Here is a 25,000-nt window from a genome sequence, read left to right as displayed (position 1 = left end):
GTCTGATGGTCAGGGGCTACTGAAGCAAGTGGCAGCTCCTGTATTTGAACAGTTAATTGTGGCATCACTTTGGACAGCCAATGGCTGGTATGTTTGCCTCCACAGAGAATTATTATTAGTTAGAATTATAGTTAGTTATTAATTATTATAGTGTCCTGTATGGTGTTCCTGGTGAGGTAACTGAGTGGGACAGACTAGCAGGCCTCCCTCTCACATCCTGTGCAGACACTGAACTATTTTGAAGTAGTACTACAGTAGAACTGCAGTGATAGTTGTGAATCTTGTGATTTCCAACCCTGCAACCTGTAAAACAGGCCTGTGAGTCAGAGGTGAACAGCAGAATATTTTTGGTTCTCTCCTCTGCTGCAGCTCACACTTAATTAATGGCCCATCAGGAGGAGGGGCCGCCCCCCACTCTCTGCCATACACACTGCAGAGGTGACCTGCAGGTGACCTGCACTCACAGAAAGCCCTTCCCCACCTGCAGAGTGGAGCTGAAGCTCAGAGCTGAGGCATGAGACAGGAGGAGCATGAGACAGGAGGTCTCCAGGCTGCAGCTATACACTTTAATTTACATCCACATTACTTTGCTTTTAGCTGACTTTTCATTAGCTTACAAACTAGTAAATCAGTGAGCACATGTAATGGACCTTAGGATCCTTGCCATGGACAAATGAACCCTGATTAATTTCAATTCAGTTCAAAGCTGAGGAAATAAAGAACAATATAAAAAATAACACCATATGTTGTGTTGTTGCTGCATACTAATCATCAACAGCAATTTAACACAAGTAATTAACAACTCAAACCTATAACACTGAGGATCAGCATGTGTTGAATATGGAGAAATTAAAAAGACAAATCTTCAAGTTCCAATAAGGTGAAAAGTGGAATTAAATTGATAAATAGACAGTGAACAGAGAGAAATATAACATTTAAATTAAAAGGATGAAACATGGGTTAGACATACAAACTACAAGCTGTTCATTCATCCTTATGTACTGTATGTAACTAACTACGGCCATTTAACTATGGCCACTTTTAAGCTGCAGCACTGAACTGGACCGTTGTATATTGAAAGATATTTTCTAAGGTTTGGCCCCTGTGTGTTTAGTGATGGAAAATAACCATACATTTACTCATGTATTCTACTTAAGTACAGTTTTGAAGTAATTACCATTCCGGTACTTTGTGCTTAAACTCCACAACAATTATAAGGGATATATCTTTATTACTATAATCAGTGAATAAATGATGATATACTAGTATAGATTACGCCAAGGGACAATTAAGCTCAGCCCCATGTAAAGTTTATAAAATTAAGTCCACCTTTACCAGTTGCAACATTAAAGAGATCAAATTGATCCTTCAATAATTATAATCCAATAACATAATTATTCTGAAATTTGCCATGTGCATTGTGAATACTTTTCAGACTTTAAGCATATTCAGTGTTAATACTTTTATACTGAGGAAAGTATGGATATTTACTTGTAACAATTTATACAATGAGATATTACTATTTACTTAAGTAAAAGGTCTGAGTACTTCTTCAACCACTGATATACATACAATAATATATATGGTTAAACTTTACTTTTAAGAGCAAAACTTTAATGTTAAATTTCATATTTGCAGTGATAGTTGTGAATCTTGTGTGATTTCCAACCCTGCAGACTGTAAAACAGGCCTGAGAGTCAGAGGTGAATATTGTGAGGTTCTCTCCTCTGCTGCAGCTCACATTTAATTAATGGCCCATCAGAGGGAGGGGTCGCCCCCCGCTCTCTGCCATACACACTGCAGAGAGCAGGTGACCTGCAGGTGACCTGCTCTCACAGAAAGCTGCCCTTCCCCCACCTGCAGAGTGGAGCTGAAGCTCAGAGCTGAGGCATGAGACAGGAGGAGCGTGAGACAGGAGGTCTCCAGCTACAGCCATACACTTTCGGAAGGAGCGACTCAACTAAGGAAAAGACGACTTTTAAAACTGTTTCTGTGCAGGTAAGATTTTATCAACTCTTATTTTTAGCTTCCACACGTCAGTTAATGTGGGTTGTGCAAAATTATTTCAGCACAGTTAGTCTTTGAATAGGTCGCGCAGATCTCAGAAATTGTATACATTGTTCATCTGCTATTTTACCACTAAATTCACTTCTGAGACTTTTTTATGCGAGAAATCAACTATGTAGAGGTCAAATATGGGCCGTTTTACGAAAAATTGATGGCTATTGCAAATTTTGTCCGACTATGTGTCGGGAGTTAAGCGGCCGGAGCTGCCTGTGTTGCTGCCTCGCCGCCCGGCCTGCCTTCCTTCACAGACCCCGGCCTGCTGGGAGGTAGACGTAGCTCTGTCACGGCTGGCAGCCCACGGCACTCCATACCCACGCAAAGTCACTGTTTTTTAGGTTAATGGACTACCAAACGCCGCTGCCCTGACAGAGCTCCAGGGCCTGCAGCTCCTCTCTTCCTGCTAAATGGCCGCTGTGTGTGAGTGAGAGCGCGGTCAGCGAGCTTGTTACACCAGCAATCTCTCACCACAGGTTCTAGTTAATCTCATAATGGATATGTGTGTTGAGTTATTTAAACAAACGATCGGGGAAATAAACGCCTCTTGTCCGTGAGTCCCATTGATAGAGCTGCGGCTGGATGGAGCTCTATCAATGAGAGCTAGCTAGCCTCCTCTTAGACCTCTGAAACGAAACCCCTAATGTTCACAAAAAAGCATTAATTGAAATCGGACACCATTGTTAGCTTTATAAGACCTTGGGTAGATGTTATATAAGTGGTGTGACGAAATTCAAACTGTAAATATACTCTAGTTATGCCGAAATTGGAGCTAACTAGCCGCGATCTCCACACAAAGCTAGGACTGAAGGGACAGTAGCAGCTAGCTAGCTAGCTTGCTAACGAAACTCCTAATGTTCACAAAATGCATTAAATTGAAATCGGACACCATTATTAGCTTCATAAGAACTTGGGTAGATGTTATATAAGTGTGTGACGAAATTCAAACTGTAACTATACTAGTTATGCCGAAATTGGAGCTAACTAGCCGTGATCTCTACACAAAGCTAGCACTGAAGGGACAGTAGCAGCTAGCTAGCTAGCTAGCTAGCTAACGAAGCTAACGAAACTTCTAATGTTCACAAAATGCATTAAATTGAAATCGGACACCATAGTTAGCTTTAAAAGACATTGGGGTAGATGTTCTATAAGTGGCATGACAAAATTCAAACTGTAAATATACGAAAGTTATGCAGAAAGTGTAGCAACGATCTTTTCCCATAGGATTAAATGGGACACATAGCCTAGCTAGCAGCTCCTCCTAAGGAGACCCTTCATGTTCACAAAAAGGCATTAAATTGAAATCGGACACCATTATTAGCTTAATAAGAACTTGGGTAGATGTTATATAAGTGGCATGACGAAATTATAACTGTAAATATACTCTAGTTATGCCGTTATCAGTTCAGGTACATGAGTAGATCTAGAGTAGTATTTGTACAAACTCTCTTTTACTTAACATAAGTTGTTGTACTAGGATTTTTGAATACAGAGCACTAATATCTGACCATGGTTATCTTTCATAGGTAAAAGTCCCACGTCGACTTCTGGGAGTGTCCCACAGAGAAAAAGGAAACGAGTTAACGAGGTGGATGAAGGTATGTTTTTAAAAGTAAAAAACGCAGTGCATTTTAAACCGGTTTATATTAGAGCTGCAATAGTTGTTTATTTGTACTATTATTTCAATTAGACTAATTAATCTTTAATTTCTAACCAACAATATATTTGTTAATTGTACCTTTTTTAGTTCTACACTCTCAAATGTGAGAATTACTCTCTTTTATATAATTTTAAAATGAATATCTTTGTGTTATAATTCAAATCTTCCACTATTTTCTGACAATAAGGGACAGATGAATCAATAATGAAAATAATTGTTGGTTGCTGCCCTAATCTACACTCAGTATCAACCTTTATTACTTGCACCTGTACAATCTACAGCAGTCCAACACAACAGCCCTGCCATAATGTTTACCTTAATTTATTTTTGACTAATTCATAAATATGTCAATTCACATGCTTATTATTGAAGTTATAATTAAAGGTGGTGTTGTAGTGGACTCAATTATATCAAAAAGGTGTTTCTATTTTTTGTCCTCCATATTTACATAAATGAGGTGGTCAACATGTTAGGAATACCTCTAAATGTAACGCAGTTCAGTACATTATCTCTAACTATGACCGCAGTGCTAATACACAGGATTGAATTACCACCTCCATGACAGTGTCAACAAAAACTGATTACAGGCATCATATTAGACTTTACAGGAAAGAACAGTTGAATTTGATCATATGCGTGTATAAACACTGACCTGAAAAGTGACACCAGTACATACCCACTGGTATAAACTCATGTATCAATAATTTTAATCGCCTTTGCAGATACAGTTAAATGCTTTTACTGGGTCTTTCTTTCAGACGCTGCATAGGATGAGGTGTCACTTTTTGCTTGCTTTTGTTTTTCAGATGGAGGTTCTGACCTCTTGTCCCCCAAAAGGAGACTGGAGCCCCTCAGTGAAGATGGGAGTTCAGATGTAGATGGTGAGTTAAATGACGTTTATTATTACAAAAACTCCTGCCTTTTGCCAAAAATTATAGTATAATATAATAGTAATATACTGTAATATTGTAGTGCACACTGCTGCTTACAGTTTTGACCTCTTGAAATATAAGTGCTAGCAGCCAACTGTCAGATTGTGGTAGTTATGTTTTACTGTCAGCATTTAAACACACATGAACCCTGAATATCCATTATACCTGAGATTTCGCTAACTAACGGGTGCCAATGTTTGTCTGTTACTGTTGTATATCAGAGTCCAGGAACAAGCTTGGTGAGGAGGCCCTCACAGAGGAAGAAAAGACGTAAAATGTCCAAGACAGTGGAAGCAATAGGTAAGTTCTTTAAAACTGGGCAAAAAGGTATATACTTATAAAGCTACCATTAAACGCTCTCTGTGACTGACTACAAGCCATGCAGTGGGTTGGGAACATTAATTCCTTTTATGTGACTTGATATTTTGAAAGGAGGAATTGTGCTCTGTGCCCTCCGGTTCAAACGTAATGTACATACATATACAGGCACAAAACAGTTGAGCTATGTGTTTCAGAGTTATTTTACAAGGTCCGGACCAAGGTTCATGTTTTTGTTACATTGTCTACATTTGATCCGGTAAGTTTTGGTTTCACACTGCAGTTATGCAAGCGCACTAAAGATCTCTACGTGACAAAACTACATCCTGCCGTCATCACATACGTGAGCTGCGTCTCCAGATACTTATAATTGATTGGTTTGTAGACAGGCGTCCCCGTCCTCTCGTATCCTCTCTCTGGGTCGGAGTTTTTTCAGCTGACTGCTGCTCTCCCATACGGCCGCGGCTCTTTTTGTTTTGTTGTGATGTTGAGAAGCAAGACACTGGAACTTTCTGGAGAATTTATTCAGAGACAAACGGAAACCTACACTGTACATTTACTACCACTTAAAAAATAAACTGCTGATGTATTCGCTACTCTGATAGCCGACAGCTGTCTGCTCTGAGCGCATTCACCGTCACTCTCAGTCTCTCATGTAGTCTACACACTAAGCACCGAGCTATTCCTTAAAGGAGCTATTCCCCGGTCTTGTAACACAAGGAGAGCCTGCCAGAGCTTCTTGTATTTGGTCCGAATGTCCGAACCATCCAAAAAATGCTTTCACACAGTAAACGTACCGGACCATGGTTCAGTTTGGTCCGGACCGAGACCACCTCTTTTGGTCGGACCAAATTTGGTCTTTTGATCTGGACCGTGGTCCGGGGGAGGTTTCACACCTCTAATTTTGGTTCGGAATAAACTGAAAAGTCCGAAAGTCCGGACCAAATGAGGTATGTGTGAAAACGCCCTTAGATATTTTAACAGGCGCCACAATCATTGTAGCAATAATGGGTTTGTCATTGTCAGGCTACTCAGTGGTTGTAAGAGGCTAGTGTGACTTAAAGTGACACCAGTGCATACCCACTGTTGTAAACTTTCATGTATCATTTTTATCTTCTTTGCAGATACAGTTGCATGCTTTCACTAGGTCATCCTCTCATACACTGCATGTGATGAGGTGTCACTTTTTGCCTGCTCTTGTTTTTCAGATGGAGGTTCTGATCTCCTCTCGCCCAATGAGAGACTGGAGACCTGCAGTGAGGATGGTGGTTCAGATGTATATGGTGAGTTAAATGGCATTTATTATTTAAGTCAGGGGTGTCAAACTCAACTTCCCTAAAGCCTGGTTCCCACGGCAGGATAATTAGGCTGATTTTAGCCCCGATTCACCCCTTCCGACAATCTTAAGGATGCTCCGATTATGGTAAAATAATCTGATCAGATGTTCCTGCCGTGTGTGGTGGGTTAAGACTGCTCTCGTCTGCTCGGAAGGACGTCGGGACCGCTCCCCATCTCAAATCGGGGATATCCAACATGTTGGATTGTTTTGGCCCGATTTCTCCTCGTGTGTGGTGTCCCCCGGGGACAAACGAGCACGCAGCCTGTGGACTGTGGCGTGTAGCCAATCCGAAAGAGAGGTGAGGAGGCGGCGAGGAAAGCACAGGGAAACAAAATCAAAACAGCCGGCGGCACGGCGCAGCAGAAAGTCCGGTGGACGTCGGAGATAAGTAGAGCAAGTATAGTCCATGCTCGCGTTGTCTCCACTTCTTTGACAGTCGCCTTTTCTTTTGATAACGTTTTTTTTCGGTTAAAAACAAACTACAAATTATCGCCACTGCATCCTCTTCGTCCGCCATGATTGTTTACTCTGAAGTCACGTTTGATCTCGAGGGATTTTGCGAGATTTCCCGTCTGACCTGGGAATGCTGGGGAGTCAGATCAGTTCGTGTGTGATGTGTTAATTTTGCCTTGTGCTGCGCACCACACACTGTGCGACCAAAACTGTTAGACCGTGATTTTTTATCGCCGTGTGTGGGGTCTCTCAGGATTGGAAAATCGGCCGACAATTTTAAAATCATCCCGTGTGAACCAGGCTTAAGGGCCACACTTGAAAATGAGAATCACACCAAGGGCCAGACATGTATTGATTTATGTCATCGAAAAAGTCAAACATCTCACAGTTTGGTCGACAAAATGTCAAAGAAAATGCCAAAAACGACGGAAAAGGGGTCAAAAACGTTGAAAAAAATGCCCAAAACTTTGTAAAAAGTGACAATAACTAGTCAGTCCAAAATCGATTGTGAATCTAAAATGATATGGGGGCCAGATCAAACTTTGCAAAGGGCCAGATTTGGCCTGTGGGCCTTGAGTTTTACATTTGTGATCTAAGTTCATCGTGCAGTGAAAAATGAAAGTTTACAGAATTCCTTTTGTTAAGGTTACCCTACTGGCGGTTTTTCATACTTCAACCCATCAGTTGAAATTATGTATATATTACAGCACTGTTCACCATATCATCATTGATCAGTCATGCTTAAGGTTAACATGTGACATTGATTACAAACCACCAACAGGAGTAGTCTAGTAAATAGTGTGATTGTATCATCAGCAGGCAGAATGCTGGTTGCCAATAAATTAGCAGTGTTGAGGCAAACCAGAAGGGTTTAGAAAGCCAGGGCACGGACTAAAAAACTAACAGTGGTCAACATCACAAAGGCAGACAGGCAAATACGGGTCATAGGACTTAGACGGTACGGTTTGGAGGCACAATAAAAGACCTGGCAAATGACTAGGGCTACTGTGCTGGTACTAGAGATATACTCTGGGGAACTTCAAACTATGGAGTAGGTGCTCAGGCAGAGAGTGGATTGGTTGGTTAAATTTACAAAAATAACACACTGGGGACCACTGATGCTCAAGAGAAATGGCAGGATCAACAGATGTTAGTGGACAGAACGAAAATGAATCAAACAGGTGATGATTGTGAGAATCTAATCAACTTACTGAGAGGAATGTGGATGAAATGTCACTACACACGTCTAACTAACGGGTGCCAATGTTTGTCTGTTACTGTTGTAGATCAGAGTCCAGGAAAAAGCTTGGTGAAGAGGCCCTCACAGAAGAAGAAAAGACGTAAAAAGTCCACGACAGTGGAAGCAATGGGTAAGTGCTTTAAATGCTTTTACTGGGTCTTTCTTTCATACACTGCATAGGATGAGGTGTCACTTTTAGCTTGCTCTTGTTTTTCAGATGGAGTTTCTGACCTCTCGTCCTGCAGTGACGAGGGGAGTTTAAATATAGATGGTGAGTTAAATAACGTTTATTATGAAATTCACAAAAACTCCTGCCTTTTTACAAAGGACCCTGCTAGCTTTTTCTCAAACTTAGTAGAGTACTACTTTAAGGACAATTCTGGAGCAAAATTAACCTAGGGGTTAATAACACGTGTACTGAGTCGACCATTCTCAGGGATATGTTTTCATGTCAATTGAATGCGTTTCTAGCTTTAAACAAGCTACTGCAAACCAGTGGTTAGCTGCTAACGCTACCTTTTAGAGCACAAGGTAAATCACTATTTTATACTACTAACTGGGCTCAAAACAGCACCACACTTCAACGGTAGCATGATGACAGTCCTTACATGTAAACCAAAGCATTGAGAACTTTGTAAGTGTACAGACAGTTTATTAAAAAGAGATTATAAAGACAGTAGCGTTCATGTTTACATGCGGGCGCCATCTTGGAAAACAGTCATGAACAGTCAAACGACGAATGCTGTGCAGCCAGTAACATAGCTCAAACACAGTGTTCGTGGTTCGACTGGTCAGGACTGTAAGAGACATATTAGATTAGCATGAAAACATATCCCAGAGAACGGTCGACTAGGTACACATATGTTATTAAACCCTAGGTTAATTTTGTGCCGGAATTGTCCTTTAATATCATGTGCATGAATTATATTACTTGTCATCATTTCATCCTTTTGTTTCTTTACAATTTGTTACACTTTTGAGATGGGTATCACAGTAAATATATAATATATATATATATAAATGGTAGTTAAATTATTGTCCAATGGTGATCCAGTTGTGAGGAAGAACTATTTTGTAATATTCTAGTACACATTGCTGCTTACAGTTTTGACCTCAGAAATATACTTTAAGTGCTAGCAGTAGATTGTGGTAGTTATGTTTTTTTTTGTTTTTTTTTCACTTTGTTTTTTTTATTGATTTTTGATTTTATGTTTTACTGTCAGCATTTAAATACACATGAACCCTGAATATGCATTATACTAGGGCTGCAGCTAACGATTATTTTTGTAATCGAATATTCTAGCGATTATTTCATCGATTAATCGAGTAATCGGATAAAAAAATGATTTTGCCTTAGCCATCACGGGTGTCTTTGGTGTCTTTTTAGCCTTCAGAGGAGTTTTTCTATCCAGCCTGGAAGTTGTGCCTTTTTTCTGAGTTGTTGAGCAATAAATCCAAACTCTTACATCCTAGATTTATCCACTTGATGTCCATAATTTATCACGTTTTCGGTCATTACTGCCGCTAGCTCCGTGCTACAGTCTAGCGTAATTCTCCCATGATGCTTTGCGAGATTGTGTTGACGTCTTTCAACCAATGGGAAGGCAGGTCCGTCATACAAAGACTATGTAGTTGAAAAGATAGATCACTCCAGTGAATCTGAGCGAGAACAAAGGCTATATAGTAGGAAAGATAGGTCACTCCATCTATCTAGTCATAGGCAGTCGAGGCAGAGAATTTGCCTCAAAGCTTTTTTGTAATCAAATTATTCGAGTAATCGTTTCAGCCCTACATTATACCTGAGATTTCACTAACTAACAATGCCAATGTTGTCTGTTACTATTGTATATCAGAGTCCAGGAAAAAACTTGGTGAAGAGGCCCTCACAGAAGAAGAAAAGATGTAAAAAGACCAAGACAGTGGAAGCAATGGGTAAGTTCTTTAAAACTGGACAAAAAAAGATATATACAGTCCAGACCACAAGTATTTGGACAGTTGGACTTTTTGTGTTCTTCAACACAAATAAAGTTTGACAAAGAAACATGTACGCTTTCATCCTAGAGAGCATTCTGAACTTGCTGTACAGTCATAAAGGGGGTTTTCATAACCATACAAATGATTTTCCAGTCAAACAATATGTGCTCCCTGATGTACCAGCTTGTAAGCCTACTCTAAATAAACCTGAAATAACAATTTTAATGTACTATCCATTTTTCTATTTAAAATTGAATGTACTGAAGAACAAAATTGTATACATGTCCAAATACTTACTGTCTAGACTTAACTTCAAAGCTCTGATTACATGCTTTCGGTGACCGCTTGCAAGGCGTGCATGAGCAGAGTCAAGGAATCTACACTGAGATGTACAGTATGTATTTAAGGTTACACAATCTACATTGTCTTTTCTGTCATTTTTAGTGCCAGCCATATTAAAGGTGAAGAGACCGTGGAGTGAAGCAGAGAGGAGTGCGGTATACAAACACATGGCAAAGTTTATGGCAGAGCGCCGCGTTCCAGGTAAAGAACACTGCATGTGATGCATAAAAGAAGAGGAAGCCTTGGGTCAAAGATCCTGGAAGGATGTAAATAATTTTGTGTACAACACAAATGTCACATTAAACCCGGAGGTTTGCTACACGGCAGCTTCACTTTTGAAGATTTTTATTGTGCAATATAATGTTGTGTTGTAGTTGATGTCTGCTGCAGTTCTTTTGATGTGCAGTAGAGTTGAAGTGGTGTTTCAAAACATAGAAATAAGGCACATTTATCTATTAATTGCACAAATATTTTCTTAGGTTTGTTTTATAAAATGTCAGAACATATTGAAAAACACCTAAAACAAAGTTTAAGGTTGTCTTCAGGTATATATTGTTCAAATGACAGTTGTTGCGACAAGTTTATTGTCACAAGTGAGAAAGAAAGCAGCAAATTCTCAAAGTTGATGTTTGAACAAACTGAAATAAATGTTCTGATAACTAAGAGTTAACACTTATTGTTTTTTATTGCTTTACTTTAGTTCAGAAATTCATCTGTGCTTTTGTGCCGTAGTCTGTTCAATGGTCACATCATTTGTGTATATATTCTGCTGCTGTATATGAACCTCAAACTGTAACTCTTCAAAGACTCTCCAATTGATATATTACTACATTATTTGTCTGTTCTAAAACATAAAATGGTAGCAAAGAATAACTTAAAGCAAAAGAAAGAAGGTAGTTAAAATAGTCTAGCCAGAACTGAACCCAATAGCGCCCCCTAGAATCGGTCCTCACTTCAATGGTAGAATGACGGTTCTTATACTTAGTTTTAAAAATAATCTGAGGTGGAAAACTGAGTCAGGGAGACATCTAGTGTTTAAATGTAGCATTATTTTGTCTGTAAGTGTAGCAGAAAGGGTGGTCCTCACTTCCATAGTAGTTATATCCGGTCCTCACTTTGATGCCCATACAGGAATGTGTGTGTGTGTGTGTGTGTGTGTGTGAGAGTGCGCGTGCGTGCGTGCGTGTGTGTACCAATGCCAGAAGCGTCCTCCACCATGGGGTTGATCTCGACCATGGAGGCGTCGTACTTGATGAACAAGTTGTACAGTTTGACCATGTTCTCCGCTGCCTCGTTCACCAGCGCCGCCGGGAAGCCCATCTTCTGAGCAACCTGCAGAGAAACACCACCACCCATGTTATTATTATTAATACGGGCCGTCACGTTCACGCTGTTATGAAGAGGCCTGAGGGTTAAACAGTGTTGATAGTCAGGCCTTTTATTAAACAACTTATTCACTTAACCATTTTCTTTATCTGTCTACTTGTGGTCTATTTATTTATGTGTAGTTTGTTTTAGTCAGTGTTATAATTAATTGTATTATTTGTTTGTATTCTACTTATTTATGTATATCTGTATTTGATTGATTGTTTTTAAACAATATACAGTTTATGTGCTTATTAGCCACTGTTACAAGCTTTTATTTATATATTTAAGTTTCTTTTGGTTGTGTGTCAGGGTGTGTGAATGGGGCTGGGGGGGGGTACTGTGTTATGTCTGTCTGTCGGTCTGTCTGTCTGTCGGTCTGTGCGTACGTGTGTGTCCGTGTGTGTGTGTCTGTGTGTCCGTGTGTGTGTCCGTGTGTGTGTGTCTGTGTGTGTCCGTGTGTGTGTGTGTGTGTGTGTGTGTGTGTGCGTGTGTGTTTGTGTCTGTGTGTGTGTCCGTGTGTCTGTGTGTGTTTCTGTGTGTGTGTGTGTCTGTGTCCGTGTGTGTGTGTGTGTGTGTGTGTGTCTGTGTCCGTGTGTGTGTGTGTGTGTGTGTGTGTCTGTGTCCGTGTGTGTGTGTGTGTGTGTGTGTGTGTGTGTCTGTGTGTGTGTCTCTGTGTGTGTGTCTGTGTCCGTGTGTGTCCGTGTGTGTGTGTGTGTGTGTGTGTGTGTGTGTGTGTGTCCGTGTGTGTGTGTGTGTGTGTGTCCGTATGTGTGCGTGTGTGTCCGTGTGTGTGTGTGCGTGCGTGTTTATGTCTCTGTGTGTGTCCATGTCTCTGTGTGTGTGTGGGTCTGTGTCCGTGTGTGTGTGTGTGTGTGTGTGTGTGTGTGTGTGTGTGTGTGTGTGTGTGTGTGCGCGTGTGTGTGTGTGTGTGTGTCAAGTTAACATGTGGATTTGGGTTACTTTTGTGTCTACAAAAGTAAGATTAACTTGATGCTCAAACAAAAAATCTAGAAAACGTTAAAAACAAAAGCCTGATATCAGGTCAGGGTGCTCAGTCTCCACAGTCTCAGCCTTGTTTTGGGCTTTTTTTATGCCCAGAGACTTTGGAGAGGCTGCTCTGCTGTCAGCCCCCATAGAGACACAACAATATTTAATATCAAATGTATTATCCTGTGACAAAAGCTCCAACGTTCAGGCAAACTGCCGTCTTTGTAAATAAAATAATTTCCGTCACATCGTCCTTCACAGTCGAGGGTATGTTTATGACTGTGACGGAGGATTTTAAACATCCGAGTGATTCTAATAACAACCTTCCGAATGGAAAATCAAAAAGCATGCCCATTATTTCCAAAGCAGCCGCCACAATCAGAAAGCCCAGCTGGTTCCCCATAAAGACCTGGAGAGTGATAATTACTGTGTGGGTGTCTGAATATAACACCAAAACAAAATCACACATATTGAATGAAACCTAATATTGTTTGTCAGGACGTAAAAGAAACCAACAGGTGGGAGAAATTAAGTCTGCTGAGAAGAATGGAAAGAATTTCTTCAACCTGAGACTTGATGTAAAGAGACTGGACCTGTATCTTGTATCTTTTCAACCAGAGGCCTGTACTACGAAGTAAGATTAACACGCCCTGGATTTATTTCCATTACCCGGCTTCACCTAACCTGACAACCGCGGTCCCGCAGAAACTGTGACATGACGGTGGTTAAAGGGGAACTATGCCGTTTTTTTAGCTTAATTTACCTTAAAGGAACACGCCCACTTATTGGGACTTTGTCTTATTCCCTATATCCCCCAGAGTTAGATAAGTCCATACATACTATTCTCATCTCCGTGCGTGCTGTATCTCTGTCTGACTGTCCACCGCTAGCCTAGCTTAGCACAGATCCTGGAGGTAACCGGCGCCATCTAGCCTAGCTTAGCACAGACCCTGGAGGTAACCGGCTCCATCTAGCCTAGCTTAGCAAAGATCCTGGAGGCAACCGGCTCCATCTAGCCTAGCTTAGCACAGATCCTGGAGGCAACCGGCTCCATCTAGCCTAGCTTAGCACAGATCCTGGAGGTAACCGGCTCCATCTAGCCTAGCTTAGCAAAGATCCTGGAGGTAACCGGCTCCATCTAGCCTAGCTTAGCACAGATCCTGGAGGTAACCGGCGCCATCTAGCCTAGCTTAGCACAGATCCTGGAGGTAACCGGCTCCATCTAGCCTAGCTTAGCAAAGATCCTGGAGGCAACCGGCTCCATCTAGCCTAGCTTAGCACAGATCCTGGAGGCAACCGGCTCCATCTAGCCTAGCTTAGCACAGATCCTGGAGGTAACCGGCTCCATCTAGCCTAGCTTAGCAAAGATCCTGGAGGTAACCGGCTCCATCTAGCCTAGCTTAGCAAAGATCCTGGAGGTAACCGGCTCCATCTAGCCTAGCTTAGCACAGATCCTGGAGGCAACCGGCTCCATCTAGCCTAGCTTGGCACAGATCCTGGAGGTAACCGGCTCCATCTAGCCTAGCTTAGCACAGATCCTGGAGGCAACCGGCTCCATCTAGCCTAGCTTAGCACAGATCCTGGAGGTAACCGGCTCCAACTAGCCTACTGCTCCCAATAAGTGACAAAATAACACCAACATGTTCCTATTTACATGTTGTGATTTGTAGAGTCACAGCGTGAACAAATAACAAGGTCACATGACACACAGCCATCTTCTAACCGTATACATACTGGGAACTATATTCTCAGAAGGCGAAGCACGGCTACTCTCTGGTACTTGGGTGGAGTGATCTGCTCGCAGCACCTGAGAACCACCAGACAGAGAGTAGCAGTGCTTTGCCTTTCTGAGAATATAGTTCCCAGTTTATATACGGAAAGAATTACACAATTACACAACACGCACGGAGATGAGAAGGGTATGTATGGACTTGTCTAACTCTGGGGGTTATGGTAAATAAGCTAAAGTCCCACTAAGTCGGCGTGTTCCTTTAACTGAACAGCTTCGGAGTCATTGGAATGGTTATATGACTTTTTTCATGGTTTTTTTGAATGGTGGTCGTCTCGCTTCCCCCTAGTGCCTGAGAGCGGAAAAAAACCACCCTCGCAGCTTCGATCTCTCTTAATACTGGACCAGTGTCAAAGATTATTGTTCCCATCAGTCACTTAGACACAGAAACATAGGAACATAGGGCCCAGGTTTAAAAAAATAGTAGTTACCCTTTAAGAAAACCTTCAGAGCAACAACACACGGCCTCTCGTGGTTTAGACGTGGTCTCAACACACACAGCACCCGTGGAACGTCCTCTGCTATTGATCATACCTTGACAGCCTGCTCCATCTTAATGCCCTCCACAATGTCGATGGGCTCCTTCACAATGGCGTCTGGGCTTTCGGCTGCGACATCTTCGATGTTCACGCCGCCCTGCGAGCTGCCGATCAACACGGGGCCCTGTGGGACACAAGATGGAGTTTAAAGTGGCCATATTATGCTCATTTTCAGATTCATAATTGTATTTTGAGGTTGTACCAGAACAGGTTTACATGGTTTAATTTTCAAAAAACACCATATTTTAGTTGTACTGCACATTGCTGCAGCTCCTCTTTTCACCCTGTGTTCAGGTCTATGTTTTAGCTACAGAGTGAGACCTCTCACTGCTGTAACATCTTTGTTGGCAGTCGCACACGCTCAGTAGCTAGGTAAGACCACATGATCAGTAGCTAGGTAAGATCACATGATCAGTAGCTAGGTAAGATCACATGCTCAGTAGCTAGGTAAGATCACATGCTCAGTAGCTAGGTAAGATCACATGCTCAGTAGCTAGGTAAGGACTACATGAGCTAGCTAGCTGTTTCTCCAACTTCAGTAGTACAAGGCAGGATTAGCCGGGAGACTTCTTCTAAACGAGGGCGCACTTCCAACTTTGCGTGGAATACCTGCAGAACAGGGACATGGAAGTAGTTCTTTTGTAGATTAGGGTGAACTAGTGTGTGTTGTAGCAGTGTTTTGCCATTTGGAACGAGCTAGCATGCTAGCGCTAGCATGCGTGTGGTCGTCCATGTTTCCTTCTTCAAGCTTGCCGGGAAGGCCGGGAAGCTACGATACCCGTTAGCGGCATCTGTGAGTTTATCATGTGACAGCGAAAACGTGAAAGGTGGAGCAGTATGTCCTGTATGTCCCTTACACACACACACACACACACACACACACACACACACAAAGGCGGAGCAGTATGTCCTGTATGTCCCTTACACACACACACACACACACACACACACACAAAGGCGGAGCAGTATGTCCTTTATGTCCCTTACACACACACACACACACACACACACACACACACACAAAGGCGGAGCAGTATGTCCTGTATGTCCCTTACACACACACACACACACACACACACACACACACACACACACACACACAAAGGCGGAGCAGTATGTCCTGTATGTCCCTTACACACACACACAAGGCGGAGCAGTATGTCCCTTACACACACACACACACTCTCTCTCTCTCTCTATTCAGCTGAATGAGGACACTGTGGCCAGATGTTTAGGGGGGTCATGAAACAAAGACCCATTACCAGGGTAGTCTGAGCTGAACAGACCATCTTTATCTGTGCTGCTGTGCTGCCATCTAGTGGTGAGATTCAGCAAAACAAGACACACATCTGTACAGCTGCTTTTTAAAAATCACTCTGATTTTGGTCCATTTTTAGAGCTTTAAGGGCAAGAAAACTAAGTTCAGAGCTTCAGCTACAGCAGCATTCAGCTGCTGCGTTAAGCTCCTGAACTACGACACCTTCAGCTGGATTTATTTAGTTTAAATAAGAGAGTAAAACTTTATGATGATGATGAAAATGTTCTTGCATCGTCTGCTCCAACAATCAACAGATAACATTAAAAACACACATCAAAAACATCTGGATGGTGACCCGACAAACACACACACACACACACACACGCATACTGACACACACACACACACACACACACGCATACTGACACACACGCGAACCAATACACACACACACACATCCTGACACACACACACACACTGACACACATACGAACCTACACACACACACATCCTGACACACACATCCTGACACACACTCGTACTGACACACACACACACGCGTGTACTGACACACGCATACTGATACACACACGCATACTGACACACATACCAACACACACACACACACACACACACACAGGACCGTTATTATCACCGTAAGTGTCTGAAACGTTGGTAAAGCTGGAGCAGATAATCTTAAAGCCGTAAAAGACCAAACGTAAAGCTGAAGAAGGCCGACTGCAGTCACTAGGTCTGAGAAAAGTCTTTCACTTCCATTCATTCAGCCTCAGGTGCTGCCCAACACGCTCGGCGGCGCCCAACACGCTCGGCGGCGCCCAACACGCTCGGGCGCCGCCCAACACGCTCGCCCAACACGCTCGGTGCCGCCCAACACGCTAGGGCGCCGCCCAACACGCTAGGGCGCCGCCCAACACGCTAGGGCGCCGCCCAACACGCTCGGCGCCGCCCAACACGCTCGGGCGCTGCCCAACACGCTCACCCAACACGCTCGGTGCTGCCCAACACGCTAGGGCGCTGCCCAACACGCTAGGGCGCTGCCCAACACGCTCGGCGCCGCCCAACACGCTCGGCGCCGCCCAACACGCTCGGTGCCGCCCAACACGCTCGGATGCCGCCTAACACGCTCGGGTGCCGCCCAACACGCTCGGTGCCGCCCAACACGCTCGGCGCCGCCCAACACGCTCGGCGCCGCCTAACACGATCGGGCGCTGCCCAACACGCTCGGTGCCGCCTAACACGCTCGGGTGCTGCCCAACACGCTCGGTGCCGCCCAACACGCTCGGTGCTGCCCAACACGCTCGGTGCCGCCCAACACGCTCGGTGCCGCCCAACACGCTCGGTGCCGCCCAACACGCTCGGTGCTGCCCAACACGCTCGGTGCCACCCAACACGCTCAGGCGCTGCCCAACACGCTCGGGTGCCGCCCAACACGCTCGGTGCCGCCCAACACGCTCGGTGCCGCCCAACACGCTCGGCGCTGCCCAACACGCTCGGTGCCGCCCCTGAACCTCATAACGGCAGGAAATACCTCACCTGGTAGGATCTCTCCATGGTGATGGCGAAGTAGTATTCTCTGCGAGGGTACCTGCGCTCGCAGATGAACACCTGGTTGCAGATGCGACCCGCCTCCCCCGTCTGCTTGGTGTACAGCTTTCGACCAATCATCTGGGAGGAAATGTCCCGGGCCTCCTCTGGCCTGGAGAGAAGAGGAAGGACTGTCAGAGGAGAGGGGACGCCACGTACAGAATACTGCTTTCTCTTCACATCTAACCACAGAAATCTAAAGCTAGGTTACACACATGGTGCCATTTGGCTGAAACAAATGGTTAGAGGACTGAGTGACTTTGCTTGAGCAAATGGGGACCACTGACTGAGTGGGCCCAGGACTGACACCCCCATCACCACGTCTCATGTTACACAGGACAGTACTTAACCTCATGACTGGAGAGAAAATCTTCAGAGTGGCCAAATTGACTGAGGAGCTCTCCAGACTTTCCATGGAGTCTGTTAATCGATGCTGGAATCTTTGATGTAATACACCTTTTATTATGAAGATCAGTGTCGGCGAATACTTCTTCTTCTACTTCTTCCATACAGCATCACAGCAAAGAAACTAAAGACACCACAAGGTCTGTCGGTACACGATCCGTTCTGCACATGCGCAAAATGTTCGTGCATGCGCGGTTGTACGAGGATTTACGACACTGCACGATCTGTTCCACGCTTCCGGTCGACAGCCAAGCTAACGTTAGTTTAGCTAACGGCTCATTCGGCTACCCGCTAGCTAATTGTAGCGGTCTGCCGTTAGCCTCCACTGGCAAGCTAACGTTAGTTTAGCTAACGGCTCATTCGGCTACCCGCTAGCTGATTGTAGCGGTCTGCCGTTAGCCTCCACAGGCAAGCTAACGTTAGTTTAGCTAACGGCTCATTCGGCTACCCGCTAGCTGATTGTAGCGGTCTGCCGTTAGCCTCCACAGGCAAGCTAACGTTAGTTTAGCTAACGGCTCATTCGGCTACCCGCTAGCTAATTGTAGCGGTCTGCCGTTAGCCTCCACTGGCAAGCTAACGTTAGTTTAGCTAACGGCTCATTCGGCTACCCGCTAGCTGATTGTAGCGGTCTGCCGTTAGCCTCCACAGGCAAGCTAACGTTAGTTTAGCTAACGGCTCATTCGGCTACCCGCTAGCTGATTGTAGCGGTCTGCCGTTAGCCTCCACAGGCAAGCTAACGTTAGTTTAGCTAACGGCTCATTCGGCTACCCGCTAGCTGATTGTAGCGGTCTGCCGTTAGCCTCCACAGGCAAGCTAACGTTAGTTTAGCTAACGGCTCATTCGGCTACCCGCTAGCTAATTGTAGCGGTCTGCCGTTAGCCTCCACTGGCAAGCTAACGTTAGTTTAGCTAACGGCTCATTCGGCTACCCGCTAGCTGATTGTAGCGGTCTGCCGTTAGCCTCCACAGGCAAGCTAACGTTAGTTTAGCTAACGGCTCATTCGGCTACCCGCTAGCTGATTGTAGCGGTCTGCCGTTAGCCTCCACAGGCAAGCTAACGTTAGTTTAGCTAACGGCTCATTCGGCTACCCGCTAGCTGATTGTAGCGGTCTGCCGTTAGCCTCCACAGGCAAGCTAACGTTAGTTTAGCTAACGGCTCATTCGGCTACCCGCTAGCTGATTGTAGCGGTCTGCCGTTAGCCTCCACTGGCAAGCTAACGTTAGTTTAGCTAACGGCTCATTCGGCTACCCGCTAGCTGATTGTAGCGGTCTGCCGTTAGCCTCCACAGGCAAGCTAACGTTAGTTTAGCTAACGGCTCATTCGGCTACCCGCTAGCTGATTGTAGCGGTCTGCCGTTAGCCTCCACAGGCAAGCTAACGTTAGTTTAGCTAACGGCTCATTCGGCTAACTGCTAGCTGAGACAGCATGTAATAACTTTAAAAGACCCTCAAATTAAAACTTGAAAATAAACGTTGACATATATATTACTTTATGTGTTATTGTATACATTACTGTGAAGTCTTAATTTAGCTGTAGCCTGCTTTTCCCATTAAGTTTGAGTTAACGTTATTTTAGTCTGAATCTAGCTGTCACTAGCGGTTAGCCGAATTAGCTGTTAGCTAAACTAACGTTAGCTTCCCGGTGGAGGCTAGCCATAGGCTAGCGTGGAACAGATCGTGCAGGTCGTATCCTCGGTAAAACAGTATTATCTTGCGCATGTGCAGAACGGATCGTGTAGGCAGAACGGATCGTGTACCGAGAAGGTTCATGGTCGCCGCCGTGTTCCCGTGGTGAGGTACACGAGCCATAAAAGGCGTGTGGTTGTGCACATTTGTATTTTTGTACCTTGGCGCTAGTTCTACGCTCTAGTTCAACGCGGTCGGCTGGGAAGACTGGCGGAGCAGGCTCGCATCTACAGTCATCATCATTATAAAACGCAGCACTTGTGTTTGTGCCCCCATTTTTTGTGAGCTGAACTCAAAGATCTAAGACTGTTCTATGTACACAGAAGGCCTATTTCTCTCAAATATTGGTCATTCATCGTTGTTATCTGATTAGACAGAAGGATTACTGCAGGTGTGCCTTAGACTGGCCACACTGAAATGTGCAGTTTTACTGTATTGGGGGGGTCCGAAAACTAGTGTGTGTGTCTCTGTGTGTGTGTGTGTGTGTGTGTGTGTGTGTGTGTGTGTCTGTGTGTGTGTGTGTGTGTGTGTGTGTGTGTGTGTGTGCGCGTGTGTGTGTGTGTGTGTCTCTGTGTGTCTCTCTCTCTCTCTGTGTGTGTGTGTGTGTGTGTGTGTGTGTGTGTGTGTGTGTGTGTGTGTGTGTGTGTGTGTGTGTGTGTCTCTCTCTGTGTCTCTGTGTGTGTGTGTGTGTGTGTGTGTGTGTGTGTCTCTGTGTGTCTCTGTGTGTGTGCGTGTGTGTGTCTCTCTCTCTCTGTGTGTCTCTGTGTGTGTGTGTGTGTGTGTGTGTGTGTGTGTGCGTGCGTGCGTGTCTCTGTGTGTGTCTCTGTGTGTGTGTGTGTGTCTCTGTGTGTGTGTGTGTGTGTGTGTGTGTGTGTGTGTGTGTGTGTGTGTGTGTGTGTGTGTGTGTGTGTGTGTGTGTGTGTGTGTGTGTGTGTAAGGCACACCTGTGCAATAATCCTGCTGTCTGATCAGCATCTTGATGACCAATATTTGACAGAAATAAGCCTTTTGTGTACATAGAAAAACAGTCTTAGATCTTTGAGTTCAGCTCACGAAAAATGGGGGCAAAAACCAAAGTGTTGCGTTTTAGAGATTATTTTCGGGGGCATTTTTAGGCCTTTATTTAGACAGGACAGCTGAAGACATGAAAGGGGAGAGGGGGGCGGGGGCGTGACATGCCTGCTGCTGTAATGGGATGTTTTAGTTGGGACAGAAAGGTCATGTTGAGTTGACTCTGAGGGGATTTCTCTGTCCAGACAGGCAAGGTTACGTTGCGGACATCGATGAAAAATGACTGCATGAGAGAAGTGACTCGTGCGCCCAGATGTGTCCTGATTTCTTATCATTTTATCCTGTTACAGCAAGAGGTTTCCTGGTTTCACCCTGTTGCAAACAGGATGCTGTTCCTCTGCAAAAATATATATATACTCTTGTCTTTGAGTGCTACTTTCGAGGTCTCTTCCACTGCACTCTGAGATACGTGTGCTGTGTAACTCCATCTCCTTGCTTGCAAGTAGGGCTGCAACTAACGATTATTTTCATAGTCGATTAATCGATTAGTTGTTTGATCTATAAAAATGTCAAAACATGGTGAAAAATGTGGATCAGAGTTTCCCAAAGCCTAAGAGGACGTCCTCAAATGTCTCGGTTTGTCCAAAACTCAAAAGATATTCAGTTAACTGTCCCGGAGGAGAGAAGAAACTAGAAGATATTCACATTTAACAAGCTGCAATCAGAGAAATCTGATTTTTTTTTTTTTTAATAAAAAAATGACTCAAACGATTATCAAAATAGTTGGCGATTAATTTAATAGTTGACAACTAATCAATTAATCGATTAATCGTTGCACCTCTACTTGCAAGCAATAATAAATGTGAACAAACTCTCACGGAACAACTTCTGTTTTGAACTTCTTTATGCCCTGCGTCGAGGAGTAGACCTCTATATATGGGCGCCCGCTCTACCAGGTGAGCTATCCGGGCGCCCCTGATTGACTTTTGGAGAGCTTCTGAGTCAGACACACACACACACACACACACACACACACACACACACATACACACACACACACACACACACACACACATATATATACACACACACACACACACACACACACACATATACACACACACACACACACACACACACACACACACACGCTCAAACACAGACACACACACATAGAGACACACACACACACACACACACACACACAGAGACACACACACACACACACACACACACACACACACACACACACACACACACACACACACAGAGACACAGACACACACACGTACACACACACAGACACACACCCACACATAGAGACACACACACACACCCAGACAGACACATAGAGACACAGACACAGACACACACACACACACACACACACACACACACACACACACACACACACACAGACAGACAGACAGTCAGTCAGCAGCTCTTCTCTGTCAGATATATTGACTGAGACAACCAACATGTTCAATATCCAGAGCCCAAAGTTCACAGACCACGTGGCCAGGTTGGATCAGTGGGTAGAGCAGGCGCACATATATACCTAGAGGTTTATGCCTCCACGCAGAGGTCCAGGGTTCGAATCCGACCTGTGACGATTTCCTGAACGTCTTCCCCCCCCCCTCTCTCCTCTCTCTCACCTAGTTTTAGTCGTGCAACAGAAAACTCAGATTGGACAGAGAGTCTAGCTAGCTGTCTGGATTTACCCATAGACAGTATATAAACTGGACCAGCAGGTCCCGTGTCTCTGGACGGAGACCAGTGAAGGATGTTAGAAGATCTTTCCCGGTGATGGCTGAGCGTTACTGAGCAGCCTCCAACTGAGCTTGAAGACGTAGATGTGACGTGAGCAACCTGTCTGAAAGTTGGAAGTCTTCTGGTAGCTGTGCCAAGAGAAATCTCAATCATTCCCAATCTAGCAGAGACGGAGAGCGTAGGTATATGTAAGGAGATAACATAGACACAGGCTAATTACTGATCACTAAAATGATAGTTAACATTAGTAATTAAACTTAAACAGCTAATGGAAGTCCAAACTGCCTGAGAGCTTCTCCTGTACTATACGGTAATTCCTCTACTATGAGACAGTAAGTCTCGTGGTTATGACCCAATCGTTAGCCTATTTTTATAACAACGTCTGCTACGGAGCCATAACGTGAGGTACAAGGTAATGGAGCCTTTTATACATTGTTGTGTTTCTTTAGAAATAAACAACGGACAAATAGAGTCTTTAAACTCTTCAGATGTAAAGTTATTCTCTGTCAAAGTGACGTCAAAATGAATGGCAGTCAATGGGATGCTAACGGGAGCTGATGGCTTGGTAGCATCAAAATCGCGCCATAGGAGGTTCGCGGTCCGAGGAGAAGCTGACCACCTTGGATTTACCCTGCAGAGATCTGGGGAGTCTAACCCTAACCCAACACAAAGAAAGAGGAAGGTAACGGACATCCGGCCGACTTTCCGGCGCACCTGAACAATCAAGGAAGTGGAAGGTCGTGGATGTAAGACTACTTACGAGTAGACGATCCTCACTCCTCCCTTCAGTCCGCCCTCGAACGTCCCCTTTCCTCGGCCCCCAGCCAGCACCTGAGCTTTCACCACCAGGTCCTTCGTACCTGAAACATCCATCGATAAGTTCAGCCAAATGAAGTCATTGCGGTTAGTAGAGATGCACCGATTACAACTTTCTAGGCTGATTCTGATTTCTGATTTTCTTTGAGTTAGACCAGCTGATACCGATTTTAGCCGATTCCGATTTCATGTTTTCTAACCACTTTACAGCACACACACGTATTTATTTTCTATCTTTTCTTTAATAGAACAGAAGAAATGTGATTTAGGTTTTTGGTGTCGTCCCTCCACACCCTACTTTCTCCTTGCAGGTGTTGCATATTGTAAACTTGTTATCTTCTGCACACACGCTGAAGAATTCCCAAACAGCTGACATGTTGCAGGTTAATTCACCAGGTTCCTACATGTGGAGAATAGCGCCCACACGCCTTCACACCGCGAGCGGGTACGCGCCACACACGGTGGAAAAGTTGAGCGAAAGGAAAAAGAGACCGTGCTGTGGGCCGAAGGCAAAGCCAGAGTCGGTAACGTAGGCTACTACGGCGTGGAGGCACTCTGCTCTGAATCAGAAGGCAAACACCGGACGCTCGCTCTGTGAAAGGCGGCGTACACGTAGATGGCCGGTGGCTGTTTACATGTTCACATAACTTTATACATCCTCGAACTGGCTGGAATCGTTGCACACATCCTCTCCAAGGAGTGCACCAGCAGTAAAATTGTCCGGAGGAAGTTTATGCAGCAACTGGCAGAGGAGCTGAGAGCGGAGTTTATGGAGGAAAAAAGGGCCGCGGCTCACGGTCCGAGCAGCGCTGCGCACCGCAGCAGACGCCAAAACGGAGGCAGTGCCAGGTTAGGTTATAGCTAAATGTTCAAATAAGATACTTATAATTGTTATTTGGCTGTTATGAGTTAAGTTGAATGAATTTCCACACCATATTTTTCGGGATATGAATGTATGAAATAATTACGGTTTACTATGCCATGATATGAATTATTGTAACACGTATTACTACTCAAATGTATAATTAAACTCGTAAAAATGTACATTTCGGTGTTATTACGTTTTTCTAAAGATATCCTAACACAATACATAATACAATATCGCAATTAGGTATTTATCATGAGAGATTATAGAGTTTGGAACCTGGCGGTCAGAATGACCGCTCACGGCAGTTCTAGTGTTAAAGAGCCGACTTTTAGTTCTTTTTGCATCTCTTGGTCGTATTTTTTTTAGTAGAGTACAGTGGCTTCTTACAGCCTTTTCTCTGAAAACGACGCTATGAGAGCGAGTGAAGTTGCAGCCGGACAGATTAACAGTTAGCAGAAACTCACAGTACAGCTCCGTAAAGCCATGTTATCGGTGCAACTTCTTACTATGCTGCAGTTATGTAGCTAAGCCGTGTGTTAACTGATACCACTGAAGCAGGAGGCGGCTTTGTTTACACTGC

At 44.3% G+C, this 25,000-nt stretch overlaps 1 protein-coding gene across 1 annotated transcript in view; it reads right to left on the bottom strand.

Annotated features, from left to right (window-relative positions):
- Positions 1-25,000, bottom strand: part of sucla2 (succinate-CoA ligase ADP-forming subunit beta) — a 50,334-nt gene that overhangs the window by 14,828 nt on the left and 10,506 nt on the right. Inside the window, exons 3-6 of the mRNA XM_031324045.2 lie at positions 23,497-23,596; positions 17,815-17,977; positions 14,998-15,126; positions 11,513-11,651 (exon numbers count right to left, since the gene is read on the bottom strand). Coding sequence (XP_031179905.1) covers positions 11,513-11,651; positions 14,998-15,126; positions 17,815-17,977; positions 23,497-23,596 — 531 coding nt within the window. The remainder of the gene's footprint in view (positions 1-11,512; positions 11,652-14,997; positions 15,127-17,814; positions 17,978-23,496; positions 23,597-25,000) is intronic.

The sequence above is a fragment of the Sander lucioperca genome, chromosome 8, assembly GCF_008315115.2.
Source record: "Sander lucioperca isolate FBNREF2018 chromosome 8, SLUC_FBN_1.2, whole genome shotgun sequence".
In the NCBI taxonomy this organism is placed as follows: Eukaryota; Metazoa; Chordata; class Actinopteri; order Perciformes; family Percidae; genus Sander; species Sander lucioperca.
The sequence above is the reverse complement of the archived record's forward strand: the minus strand, read 5'-3'. Positions and strand labels throughout refer to the sequence as shown.